Below are 13,625 nucleotides of genomic sequence, written 5' to 3'. Positions count from 1 at the left end.
TAGGCAGACACCAAGTTTATATACTATTGCCTGGATAGGTGTACTTAGGTGTCTAAGCAACTCTAAGAGGGACAAAATAAAAACCTACTCTCCACATTAATCTATGAATGAAAACTAAGCATAATTATAATAATCATTTGTTAATGTTTACATATTGCTCACTGTGCAGATGGAGTACAAATAGCATGTATTCTTTAAATGTTCATGAATGACAGAAAATGACAAATGAAACTGCAATATCTTATATTAACATGAATTTTAATTAAAGCCATTAGGTTTACAAATCCTTGAAGCCATGCATGGACATTACCTGTATTTTATCAGTGAAAAAAATAAAACTTATGTCCTTTGGATAGAAAATCCTTCTCTATCTACAGGAAACTAGTTTACGTGTTTTGTTTCAATGCACTTGAACTAGATACTTATGATTGCTATCATGATCTCCATTCTGCTCAAACGGTACTGGGAGTCTTGGGTTTAAGGAACTGGCCAGAATATAATAATCACAGACAACCAAATGCACAAAATATTCCCTGTGCAAAGCTATTGGACCTAAGGCTTGATATGCTCAATATGTTTTAATTCCAAATGAAGAAATACAAAATTGCAGGAAACGTTCACAATCCTGTCTTCTGGAATTAACACATACAAAACAGTGTTGATTTCCTTCAAAATAAAGATTTATAACTTTGCATTTCAGACACAACTATTTTTATCTAGTTCAAGATTACATGCCTTCATGAAAAAAACTGACAATCCAAAATGTTGGGGTTACATACTTTTCCTAAATATTCAATTTGTTTAAATTCTCATTATTTTAATGGGTAGGCAATGCATATACTATATATGTCTTATTTTTAATAATACTTCAGGTATTTTCAATCGACTCTTAAAACTGCCTGGATAAGAGTCTATTGCATAAAACTACTGATGAATCAAACTATGAGACATAACTATCTATTTGAAACTATTAAATGAAACCTGCTAAAACTTTAAAAATTTTATTTGAAACTGAACGAGAATATGAAAATACTCTTAAATGTTGATCATTTGAGGATACTTCTCCTTTTAGTACTCCTCTCCTTCTTCAGCCTCGGCTTCCACAGAATCAACACCCACTTCTTCATAATCTTTCTCAAGGGCAGCCAAATCCTCACGAGCTTCTGAAAATTCTCCTTCTTCCATTCCTTCCCCAACATACCAATGCACAAAAGCTCGCTTGGCATACATCAGGTCAAACTTATGGTCAAGACGAGCCCAAGCTTCTGCAATGGCAGTTGTATTACTCAACATACAGACAGCACGCTGCACCTTGGCCAAATCCCCACCTGGCACTACAGTGGGTGGCTGGTAGTTTATGCCTACCTAGTAGGAGAAAAAAAGTAAATATAATTAAGTTTTCCTACTATATAATGCTCCACTACCCAAGGCAACTTCATTCATACATCAAAGAATACATCACATGCATACTTTATTCCTATTTCTCAGGAGAAACAGGAATGGTCTGCAAAGAGGACATAGCCATGGATATTCTTATTCCATGGAAACTTGAGTCGCTCTGCTAGCTTTAATGATTTAAGAGAGAATGAAAACAAGACATCATTTCCCATTATTACTCTTCACAGAATCCAACAATTATTACATGCTCTCTAGAATAGAAATATTGTTAATATAAAGTTAACATAAGTTTGACTACTATATGAAATATTTTGAATAGTCTTTAATCTCATGCCGTTCAGATGGGATGGACAAATGGTCGATCTGATTGGGGATGAGATCTATTATTTAACATGTCTGTAGTTATTTAAAAAGTGCAAGCAATTTCACCACTACTTGCACATTTCTGACAGGAGAATGCAGAGCAAAAATTATCTTCAAGTATAGCTATGAAGGTAGTGTTGATAACTACTACAAAAAACAACATACTCATACCTTGAACCCAGTTGGACACCAATCCACAAACTGAATGGTACGCTTTGTTTTGATAGTTGCAATAGCAGCATTGACATCTTTTGGGACAACATCACCTCTATACAGCATACAGCAGGCCATGTATTTACCATGGCGAGGGTCACACTTTACCATCTGATTAGCTGGTTCAAAACAGGCATTGGTGATTTCAGCCACAGACAACTGCTCATGGTACGCCTTTTCAGCTGAAATGACAGGTGCATATGTTGCCAGAGGGAAATGGATTCGGGGATATGGGACAAGATTTGTCTGAAATTCTGTCAGATCTACATTCAGAGCCCCATCAAAACGAAGTGAAGCTGTAATGGAAGAAACTATCTGACCGATGAGACGATTTAGGTTTGTGTAGGTAGGACGTTCAATGTCGAGATTACGTCGACAAATATCGTAAATGGCTTCATTATCTACCATGAATGCACAGTCAGAATGCTCCAGTGTTGTATGCGTAGTAAGGATAGAATTATAAGGCTCCACCACAGCAGTAGACACCTGTGGAGCTGGGTAAATTGCAAACTCCAACTTGGACTTTTTGCCATAGTCAACCGAGAGTCTTTCCATGAGCAGAGATGCAAATCCAGAACCAGTACCTCCTCCAAAACTATGAAAAATGAGAAAACCCTGGAGACCTGTACATAGATCAGCCTAGAAGAAAAAAGAACATATAATTGTAGTTTTGCAATTGTGTAGGCCTAAAGTACACAATTATAAATTATATGGGCCACACTGCCTTAATAATAGTACCAATATCAGATAATTCACCTATGGATACCTTTACTCCTCAAATCCTTGCAAGTATTATCACTACAAATGAAGATTTGTTTAGAAATTAAATGGACGTAGTCTAATGAAATTTTTAATGCCATGTTTAAAGATGGCATCCATTTATGGGAAAAATATGGAAAACCAATTTAAGGTTGAAAAATGAAAAGTCCCTTTAAGGTCAACCAAGAAACCAGCTGCTCCCATCACTGCTTCCTGAAAACACTGAGGTACTTCTAGCTTTTTCAGTTTTTACATTAACATAAAGATGTATATCTCCAGACATGCATTAATCCTAATCCAATCTTAATATTAAACTTACCAACTTGCGAATGCGATCCAGCACTAGATCAACAATCTCTTTTCCTATGGTATAATGCCCTCTGGCGTAATTGTTAGCAGCATCTTCTTTTCCAGTAATAAGTTGCTCAGGGTGAAATAACTGCCTGTAAGTGCCTGTACGTACCTCATCTGCAATTTTTTTTAAAATGAATACATCATCAACAAAACATTTACTGAATTGTAGCTATTCTAATCTTATTTTATAATTTTCCATTTTTCTAACAAATATATATTTTCCTTGAATTTCAATTTGAACATCAATACTATTTTACTCTCCTTATTCTTGTTATGAGTTAATACTTTTTTCATAACTGAATACTATTATTGCATTTACAGTTTTATGTAACAAGGAGTGTACATTCACAGGTATAAAATGTGATAGTCATTGCAAAACTTTAAAATTCGTTTTATTTTACACATTTTCTGCTAACTTTTCTAATTTTAGAAAAACGAAGTTTTTCTGCAAGAAAGGTTTCAAAGGAAAATATCTGATTTGAATATTCAAAAGAAAACATGACCCAGAATCAGTTATTTCAGATTAACTCAAAAATAACTTTTTCTGAGTCCCCTTCAGGGTGAGAAGGGCAGCATTTAAATGTCATAAATAAATAAACTTTTGTTCATTACTTCCATATTAGGAAGCAGCAGTTTCTTAGATATGGTATAATACACTACAATACAATACAGGAAGGCAGTAGCTATCTAGAAATCTACTGTAATATTCTTTATCTTATTTCCAAGTAAGCATTACTGCTTGTTACATAAAAGACTTGTCTAACTAAAACTAGCAAACTCACAATGCTTTTGAAAAGAATCAACAGATAACATAAATTACACTGAGAAGTTCTTAGATGAGCCCATTCTATTTATAGTGTCCAAAATATTATACTGGTTTCTAACAAAGCCGAAAATGTATTTTAATTTGAATGCATATACATTTGAACTCTTATACATACCAACCACAGTTGGTTCAAGGTCCACAAAGACAGCTCTAGGCACATGTTTACCAGCTCCTGTTTCACTAAAGAAAGTGTTAAAGGAATCATCACCGCCTCCTATGGTTTTGTCACTTGGCATCTGGCCATCAGGTTGGATTCCATGTTCAAGACAATACAATTCCCAACAAGCATTGCCAATCTGAACTCCAGCCTGTCCAACATGGATAGAGATGCATTCACGCTGTTTTTTTTAAAAAAAAGAGAATTCAAGACTTTAAAACATTCCCTTTAAAAACAGTTTAATGCCTTTACTTCCTGTTTTCTGTACCCATCTTTAAAAAAACTAGTAGCTATTTATATCCTGCTTAAACTCTTTTAAAATATACTCAAAGCGGGTAACAAGGTTAAAAAATAAGATAAAAATGTCAATTTTAAAACCAAAAACATATATAAACACTGAAATATAATTAAACATAAGCTTGTTAAAATAGTTAAAACCATTAAATCTTTAAAATACATAAATAACAACCAGCACTGTGTCTCATTTTTTTAAATGCTCTTTAAAATCCTGTCTGAAAAGGAAGGTTTTAGCCTGCTGCTGGAAGTTACTACAAAAACATACAGTAGCCACACATTTAATATTTTAGTTGATTTCACTTTCCTAAAGAGCTAAATATCCTGTCATTTTAAAAAAGTTTACTGCTAAAAAATCTCACCAATGATACTTTGAGAACGGTTCAACATTCATAAAAAGGAATATAATCCATTTTCATTACAATCTAAGCACAGCTAAATGCTCATTGTATACAATCTAATTTTAATAGTCTTTAATATTAATGTTCTTCTAACGTGTTGCTACAAAAACTGGGCAAACACAGGTTGTGCACCTCATAGCTGGAATTTTAAAACTCTAAAAATGTTCAGTTAGCAGAAATAGTTATGCTCTTGCTTTCTGATGGTTTGGCGTACACAAGACTTTGTTTCATCCAAAAAGTTGTTTAAAATATTGTATAAACTACTAGCAGGCTTGAGTACAAGCAATATCTGAAGCACAAATGAATTAGGTTTAAACTTGGTTTTAACTTCCCACCTAACTGCAATGGCTGATAATTATGGAATAGGAGCTGTAGTTTGGTGCAGCAACATCTCCACTTGGCAGGTAAAGTTAAAGCCCCTATAAAACTAAAACTCCTGGGATTTCATAGCTTTGAGCAGTGGCAGGTAAAGTGATGTCAAATTTCATTAATTCTTTGGTGTATATTCAAATGGAAATTCCAAAATTATTATTATATTTATTTATACTTTGCTTTATCTCCCCCAAAGGTGACTCAAAGCGGCTTAATCCACCTAATCCCGTGTTTTTTGGATAAGGAATACTCCACCTGTAACTACACATCATCCATCCCCTTGCAACATTAACCACCGGCCTCTTTGCAATCTTTTAACTACAGACCCATATTTTATTTATTCAATTATGATCTCCCCTCACTTTTATGCATCCAGAAGAGCCTGAAGTGTGTATACAATTTCTTTCTACTGCTGTGATCACCCTCAAAATAATCCCCATCTACTTCTGTGTGCATCTACACCAGGCATGGACAAACTTGGGCCCTCCAGGTGTTTTGGACTTCAACTCCTATCACTCCTAAGAGCCACTGGTCCCTTGTTTCCCCCCTCAGTTGAGGCTGTTAGGAATGGAGGGGATTGAAGTCCAAAACACCTGGAGGTTCCACGTTTGCCCATGCCTGATCTACACTGTAGAATGAATGCAGTTTTGACAGCACTTTAACTCCCTAGCTCAAGGCTATGGAATCAGAGTCGTAGATTTACAAGGTCCTGATAAAGAATGGGGGTGCTTCACCAAACTACAATTCCCAAGATTCCATAGTCTTGTCCCCCCCCCCCCCCTCAGCTGAGGCTGTTAGGAATGGTGGGAGTTGAAGTCCAAAACACCTGGAGGGCCCAAGTTTGCCCGTGCCTGATCTAAGCTGTATAATGAATGCAGTTTTGATAGCACTTTAACGGCCCTACCTCAAGGCTATGGAATCCTCAGAGTTGTAGTTTCCCAAGACTCCATAGTCTTGAACCAAACCAGTTTCAGTACTGTCAAACTGCTCAACTTCACACTGTAGACCAGGCATGGGCAAATTTCGACCCTCCTGGTGTTTTGGACTTCAACTCCCACAATTCCTGAAATTGTGTGAGTCATAGTCCAAAATACCCGGAGGGCGAAGTTAGCCCATATTTGCTGTACGTGCGCTCTGCGTTTCCCGCCCGTACCATGGCGAGCCTGAGGCAATTTCACAGCAGCGCGTTCTGAACAAGCGCGAGGCCAACCGCCGCTCTCTGCCTTTTCCCGCCTTTCGAAGGGGAGGGGGGCACGCGGCAGCTCCCTATTGGCTGCTTCCCGAGCGCGCGGAGGCTCCACACGAGGCAGCGCTTCACGTCCAAGAAGGCCCTCCTTCGTCCTTGCCTATCCAACCCTCGCCTGCCATTCGGAGGCTTCAAGCCCGGTCCTCCCTTCCCAACTGTGCCCCCGCGGAAGCCTGAACCGAGCGAGCCCCTTCCCGCACCATGGTGCCTCGCGGAGACGGCGACTGTCTCGTTCCCTGCTCGCTCCTCCTGCGCCCAACCCTAACCGAAGGTGGCGTCGAATGACGACCGTTAGGGCCAACCGACTGCCACGCGCGCCTTTGGCTTCACCGCTCGCGTTCTATTGGCTGGGGCTGGTGAAAGGCTGCGCGCTGATTGGTCGAATCCGTTCTGTCTGTCTTTTTTTTAACTCCGCCTAAAATGGCGGTGGTCTCGCCTCAGGAAAAATGGGGGCTGGGCATGAAGGTCTAAATGAGCGCCAAATGGTTGGTGGCCGTTCAGCCCTCCAGATTAGATGAAAAATTAAATATATTTTAAGTAAAAAGGAGTTCTTGATGGAAGGACGTTATTGAGTGCACTTAAGAACAAAAGCGAGGTTGTTTTAGAGCTTGGAAAGCATCCTCCCACCCTGACAGGATGAGCTTTAAAAATGTTGGATAACAATCACTTCAAACAAGTTGTGGGATTTCATTCCCTTTTCTGCCAGAGAAAACCACTGTGTTGACTTTGGGCCACTCACACTCTCTGAGGACGCATTTACACTGTTAAATTAATGCAGTTTGACACCACTTTAATTGCCATGGCTCAAAGCTATGAGATACTGGGAGTTGTAGTTTTGCAAGGGCCTTCTCAGCCCCACCAAACTACAAAATCCACGATTCCATTGTACTGAGCCATGGTAGTCTGAGGTCCTTTCCACACAGCTGAATAAAACACATTATTTTGAACTGGAATATATGGTAGTAGGGACGGAGATAACCCAGTTCAAAGCAGATATTGTGGGAACAAGCTTGTTTTCTGCTGCCCTGGAGACTAGGACGCGGAACAATGGTTTCAAACTACAAGACGGGAGATTCCATCTTAACATTAGGAAGAACTTCCTGACTGTGAGAGCCGTTCAGCAGTGGAACTCTCTGCCCCGGAGTATTCTAGAGGCTCCTTTGGAAGCTTTTAAATAGAGGCTGGATGGCCATCTGTCAGGAGTGCTTTGAATGCAATTTTCCTGCTTCTTGGCAGGGGGTTGGACTGGATGGCCCATGAGGTCTCTTCCAACTCTATGATTCCATGATTCCACCTTGATATTCTGGGTTATATGGCTGTGTGGAAGGGCCCCAAGTGGTGTCAAACTGCATCAGATCTAGTGTAGGTCAGGCATGGGCAAACTTGGGCCCTCCAGGTGTTTGGACTTCAACTCCCACAATTCCTAAAAGCCTCAGGCCCCTTTCCTTCCCTAACAAGAAGGGGCCTGAGGCTGTTAGGAAAAGGAAAGGGCCCAAGGCTGTTAGGAATTGTGGGAGTTGAAGTCCAAAACACCCAGAGGACCTAAGTTTGCTCGTGCCTGGTGTAGATGCACTCTCAGAGGAAGGCAATGGCTTGATAGGTTTACTTTAAGGTTGCCATGAATGTAGAATGACTTGAAGTGTTACTTTTCAATCTGAACAGAAATCAGATCATAACCACTGCTTCACTTTCTTCACTGACACTGCATGGTTTCTACAAATTACTATTTCAGGATATTATTATTAGTGGTATTATCCCACGTATTTTCTCCCAAAGGAGATTCAAACCGGCTAACACTGGACATAATACAATATGCAAATTAAACCCCAAAGCATACAATAAAACACTTATTATTTGTCGTGTCAGGAGCAACTTGAGATACTGCAAGTCGCTTCTGGTGTGAGAGAATTGGCTGTCTGCAAGGAAGTTGCCCAGGAGACGCCCGGATGATTTTGATGTTTTTATCATCCTTGTGGGAGGCTTCTCTCATGTCCCCGCATGAGGAGCTGGAGCTGATAGAGGGAGCTCATCCGCCTCTCCTCGGATTCGAACCTGCGACTGCGGTGGCGCAGTGGGTTAAACCCCTGTGCCGGCAGGACTGAAGACCGACAGGTCGCAGGTTCAATTAAAAAGACTTAGGCCCCTTCCACGCAGCTCTATGAAATCCACACTGAATTGGATTATATGGCAGTGTAGACTCAGGATAACCCAGTTCAAAGCAGATATTGTGGGATTTTCTGCTTTGATATTCTGGGTTTTATGGGTGTGTGGAATGGCACTACGTTAAACCAATAAAACATTTTTAAAAACCTGTTAAACTACATTAAACACAGCACATTGTAGATTGCAAAGTCCTTTTTGATATACTTGTGGTTTATAACATCTTTTTAAAATATTTAAAGTGTTCATGGGGATTTAATCCTAAAGATTAAATCCCCATAAACACTTAGTAAGTATATTTACTAAGTGTTCACAGACTTTCTTCTGCAAAATATCTCCACATGCCACTTTGGGCCCTTCCACACAGCCTTATAATTCAGAATATCAAGCCAGAAAATCCCATACTATCTGCTTTGAACTGGGTTATTGGAATCCACACTGCCATATATTTCAGTTCAAAGCAGATAATTTGGGATTTTATTCAGCTGTGTGGAATGGCCCTCGATTATTTAACATTTACAATAATCTTTCAAAATATGTAGGAAAATAGCATCCCAAAATAATAATTCAAATTCTTAACCTATCTGGGACAGTCTTTGCTGCTGCCACAAGGAGGAAGCAAAATCCACTTTTCGAAAAACTGCATGAGCTTTAAATAGCTTTTTAAGCAGTATTTTTTACTGTTTCAGAACTTAAATTTAAAGGTCTAAAAAAGTTGTATTTTGCTGCTCTCTAGAAGTTTCCAGATTCAGTGGTACTTTATGGGAAGTGATTGGTATTACTCTGTTGGGTGTTACACGTTGAACCCAGATTAAGAAAACTGGAAGCAGTTTTCAATTTAAATAATTTATCCTAAATAGCCTATAGTTCCAAATTATCTGGCAAAGCCAGGTTGAGGCCAATTTACAGTGTGATGTGTGAGTAAAGGGACATCTTCAAAGCATCAATGGTGGAAAATGTTTAAGTGGATATACTTCTACTGACAGTCTTCATAGCCATTCCCCAAAACTAAGTCTAAAAATGCAGACAGATATGTTGATTCATATCAACAAATGGGTTCTTGCCCTTATCATGTGTGGCAAGAGCTAGAGGAAATGAATTACTCATTTAAGATCAAAACACTCCAAAACACTTTGCATTGCAGCTGACAATTCATAAGATACTCTTGCAGGACATTCCACCAAGCAAACTCAACACTCAGGGCCCTTCCACACAGCCCTATATCCCAGAATATCAAGGCTGAAAATCCCACATTATCTGCTTTAAACTGTGTTATCTGAGCCCATACTGCCATTTATTCCAGTTCAAAGCAGAAAATATGGGATTTTATTCAGCTGTGTGGAAGGAGCCTCCTACTATGAGGAATACAGTCAGCACCTGTACTGTAGAATTAATGCAGTTCGATGCTACTTTTGGTGAGGCACCATCACCAGATAAGCCTAAAATACCTCATAAAACTACAACTCCCATGAATCCAAAGCATTAAGCCATGGCAGCAAAAGTGGTGACAAAATGTACTAATTCTATAGTGTAGATGCACCCAGAGAGGTAATGGGTGGCACATGCCTTTTTTCGTCCTTGCTAATGAAAAATATCTTGACACTTTGACCTGCAAGCTCTAACTCAACAGCAGGGGCATCAAAGTCATTTTCACCCAGACTTTTGGTTGCTCTCGTTTGTAATTGTAAGACTGCATAAACGTAACTATGGCCCCTTCCACACAGCTGTATAAAATCTACACTGAACTGAATTACATGACAGTGTGGACTTGGATAATCCTGTTCAAAGCAGATATTGTGAATTATCTGCCTTGATATGTTTGGTTACATGGCTATGTGAAAGGGCGTAATGTTGCCTTGGCACTGAAGGTTTTGCACATTAAAGCATGTGGCAGGCAGTATTCATTCCGCAAGCCTTGTGATTGACACACGTTCTTTACAGCAACACTGCTTACAAACACACCAGTAAATATTATTTCTATGTAAACTGTAATTATTCCATTGTCCTCAATCCAATTGTTAATCCATTGAATCAATGGAAACATGACTAGTCTGGATTTCATTCAGTGGGCTTCCTTTATCTGTTACTTACTGTTTGGGGGTCATGATCCTCCACTATCTCAAAAAGAAAAAAAGAGAGCAGATAATTTACATTTTGTGCAAGGCACTTAACATGTTTAACTAAAGACATTTTGGGAATAGGTCTTTGTCTAGAAAATGGAAGTACATGCTCTGCACTGACATCAAAACTGTGCTTGTTCCTTCAGTAAAAAATGGTGCATTTTGATAATGTAATTGATTTAGTGACACTTATGATTTTGAACTTTTCCCTTGTACATTTCAAAATAGAAAACATTTGTGCCTATACATTTCCAGGGATACTGGCTACATAGAAAATAAAGACTGCCAGTCAGTGACTAGACTTTAGGGGTGAAATCCAGCAACTTTAACTCTAAGGCCCCTTCCTTAGAGTATAAAATCCACATTGAACTGGATGATATGGCAGTGTGGACTCAAAGCAAATATTGTGGATTATCTGCCGTGATATTCTAGGTTATATAGCTGTGTGGAAGGGCCCTTAAGCCTCTTCTACATTGCCATATCATTCAGATTATCAAAGCAGATAATTTCACATTATTTCCTTTAACCTGGATTATATGAGTCTGCACTGCCACATCATCCAGTTTAAAGCAGGTAATCTGGATTTTACATAGAAGTGTAGAAGGGGCCTAAGGCTCCTCAAATGGTACTCCGAGAACAGCAGATAAAGGGGGAAAGGTATCTTTTAACACCTGGGTGATATAGGCATGCTAAAGCCCTCTACACTACATTTTCATATTTAAATTATAGCCAGGCTTGTTATGAGGCAACATATATTTATGTTATGCAGTGTTACTTTTTTCTACAGCGAAGTAGTGATTGTTCCTAAGTAAATGCATTTAGCAACAAAAGCATACTCCGTGACTATTTTATACTTACGTTTTTTGCTCTGATGTAAGTTTTAAAACTGCAAGAGTATTTCTTATTGGGGCTAAACACTATTTTGGTTATATATCCTAAAAGAATTAGTAATTTAGAAACAATTCTAAAATTTGGAAAGTGGAAGGTGTGGAAAGTTACTGTATATTAATTGTGAGTTTAAAGGCAGAATAAACATTTACGACTGGAAGCTGTCCACCTTCTCTGTTCTCAATCATCTATCTATGGGCACCACTTTTTACTGAAGGAACAAGCACAGTTTTGATGACAGTGCAGTACATGTACTTCCATTTTCTAGACAAAGACCTATTCCCAAACTGTCTTTAGTTAAACATGTTAAGTGCCTTGTCTAAGAAATAGTTTAAATAACTCAATGTGATGACTGATGCACTGAGAAATGATTGATAGAGCTTGAAAAGATGTGTCAGGAACATCTAGAGTTTAATGTTTGAAATGTGTTTTATTTTAAATAAACGGAAGAAAGAAAAGAATAGCCCCTCTTTTAAAGGGGGTAAATTAACAGTTGAAATATTGAGACTATGTCTAAAAATATTATAGTTATTTCTATTTCAAATAATTTTGCCATGACATTAGTTTATGTGCCAGAGACTGAATTATATGTACCACAATAAGGTTCTGTTGAAGATCAGCCCTGAGGCCAATGGGTTCACGAATGATTAAGAGAGGATTGTGGGATTTTCCAGGGCTCGAAGTGATGAAGATTCAAGTCAGGGGAATAATACTTCTCTTTGTGAGAAATCTGACTCAGGGTTTCAAGGTCAGTCAGAGGAGCCAGAAACTGCAACATTAGATAAGAAGATAGGCAAAGAGATAAGTGATACAGATGGTTCTCAGGAAAAAAAAAACACCTGGTGTTATGGAGATCAACAAAAGTCTTTCTTGATCTCCATAAAAAATAGGCATCACAGGTTACGTGGAAAAGTTAAGGAGTGTTTTGTGTGTTATTGCTTATATATGCGTTATATTAACTGTATTGTTTTATTTGCTTACTGCTTTGTTGTTTTATTGATGTGCTGTTGGGCTTGGCCTCATGTAAGCCGCCCCGAGTCCCCTTGGGGAGATGGTGGTGAGATATAAATAAAGTATTATTATTATTGTTATATATACAATACAATACAACAGGTTAACCAATGTGTGACAAAATTTTGTATAGTCAATAAAGCTGCTATTAAATTAGTTTCTCTAATATAAACAATGAGGCAGAAGAGTGTGAAACAATCTATGCAACAGCAATATAAATCACCATAATGATGCATTAAAAAAACAGCCAACCTGCTATCTGTCTGCTGTTTTTCACTGTTAGAAGATTTAAAATCTGAGCAATACAAAAACTAAGAACTTCAGCAGCCAGCAAGCCACAAAGATAATTTTGAGACACATGGATTTTGGAGGCATTGTTTAGAAGGAACTACAGGCTGATGATAATGGTAATATTGTCATTGCCATCTCCACCCTTGCCACCACCATCGTCATCACCATGTCATATTTTGTTGGGGAAACTAGATATCTATTCAGCCAACAATGAAACTATATAGTTTTTATGATTTAGTGCTAAACAAGAGAAGAAGTGTGAGAAGAATGATGTCCATGAAACAAGAAGCTCCCTTCTCACGCATTGTATTTCCTCTTTTTTTTAAGAGGGAACCAACTAAACCAGAGTTCCTGTTTGAGTTTTCAGTAATGTTTTATTGTTGGGGTTGTGTCCAAGTTAATAAAGAAATAGGTTTTGGGTATTAATGGCTTAAAGACAGACAGGGGGCTATCTAGAAAGGGCCCATAACATGGGAGCTCCCACAGTTTTACTGGAGACATCCAAAGGACTTCTCCGGTAAAACCAAATTAATTCGAGACAAAGCAGAAAAACCCTTCTTTGTCCCAAATTAATTTGATGGCCTATTAGACCCCCACCTTTGTGAATGGTGTGGATCTAATGGGCTATGCGCCCTGTGTGGATTGGGCCTGGGGATCACACCACACGATCCCTGGGCCCAATCCACACAGCCCTTTCAGGTTCTATGAGCCGAACTTCCCCTTCCCCAAACCAACCTCACTGACCCCCCCCCCCAGCCCCCAGCCCCCAAGG

The 13,625-nt window shown here is 38.8% G+C and overlaps 1 protein-coding gene across 1 annotated transcript; it reads right to left on the bottom strand.

The window, feature by feature from the left end:
- Positions 1–256: 256 nt before the first annotated feature.
- On the bottom strand, positions 257–6,722 carry LOC132770701 (tubulin alpha-3 chain). Its single transcript, XM_060767931.2, has 5 exons — positions 6,584–6,722; positions 4,029–4,251; positions 3,053–3,201; positions 1,933–2,613; positions 257–1,365 (listed from the first exon to the last, which is right to left on the bottom strand). Exons 1-5 carry the CDS (start codon positions 6,584–6,586, stop codon positions 1,069–1,071), a joined length of 1,353 nt encoding a protein of 450 aa, XP_060623914.1. The 5' UTR covers positions 6,587–6,722; the 3' UTR covers positions 257–1,068.
- Positions 6,723–13,625: the final 6,903 nt, after the last annotated feature.

This window comes from Anolis sagrei, chromosome 3 (assembly GCF_037176765.1).
Source record: "Anolis sagrei isolate rAnoSag1 chromosome 3, rAnoSag1.mat, whole genome shotgun sequence".
Lineage (NCBI taxonomy): Eukaryota > Metazoa > Chordata > Lepidosauria > Squamata > Dactyloidae > Anolis > Anolis sagrei.
Note: the sequence above shows the minus strand (reverse complement) of the source record. Positions and strands in the feature narration are given on the sequence as shown.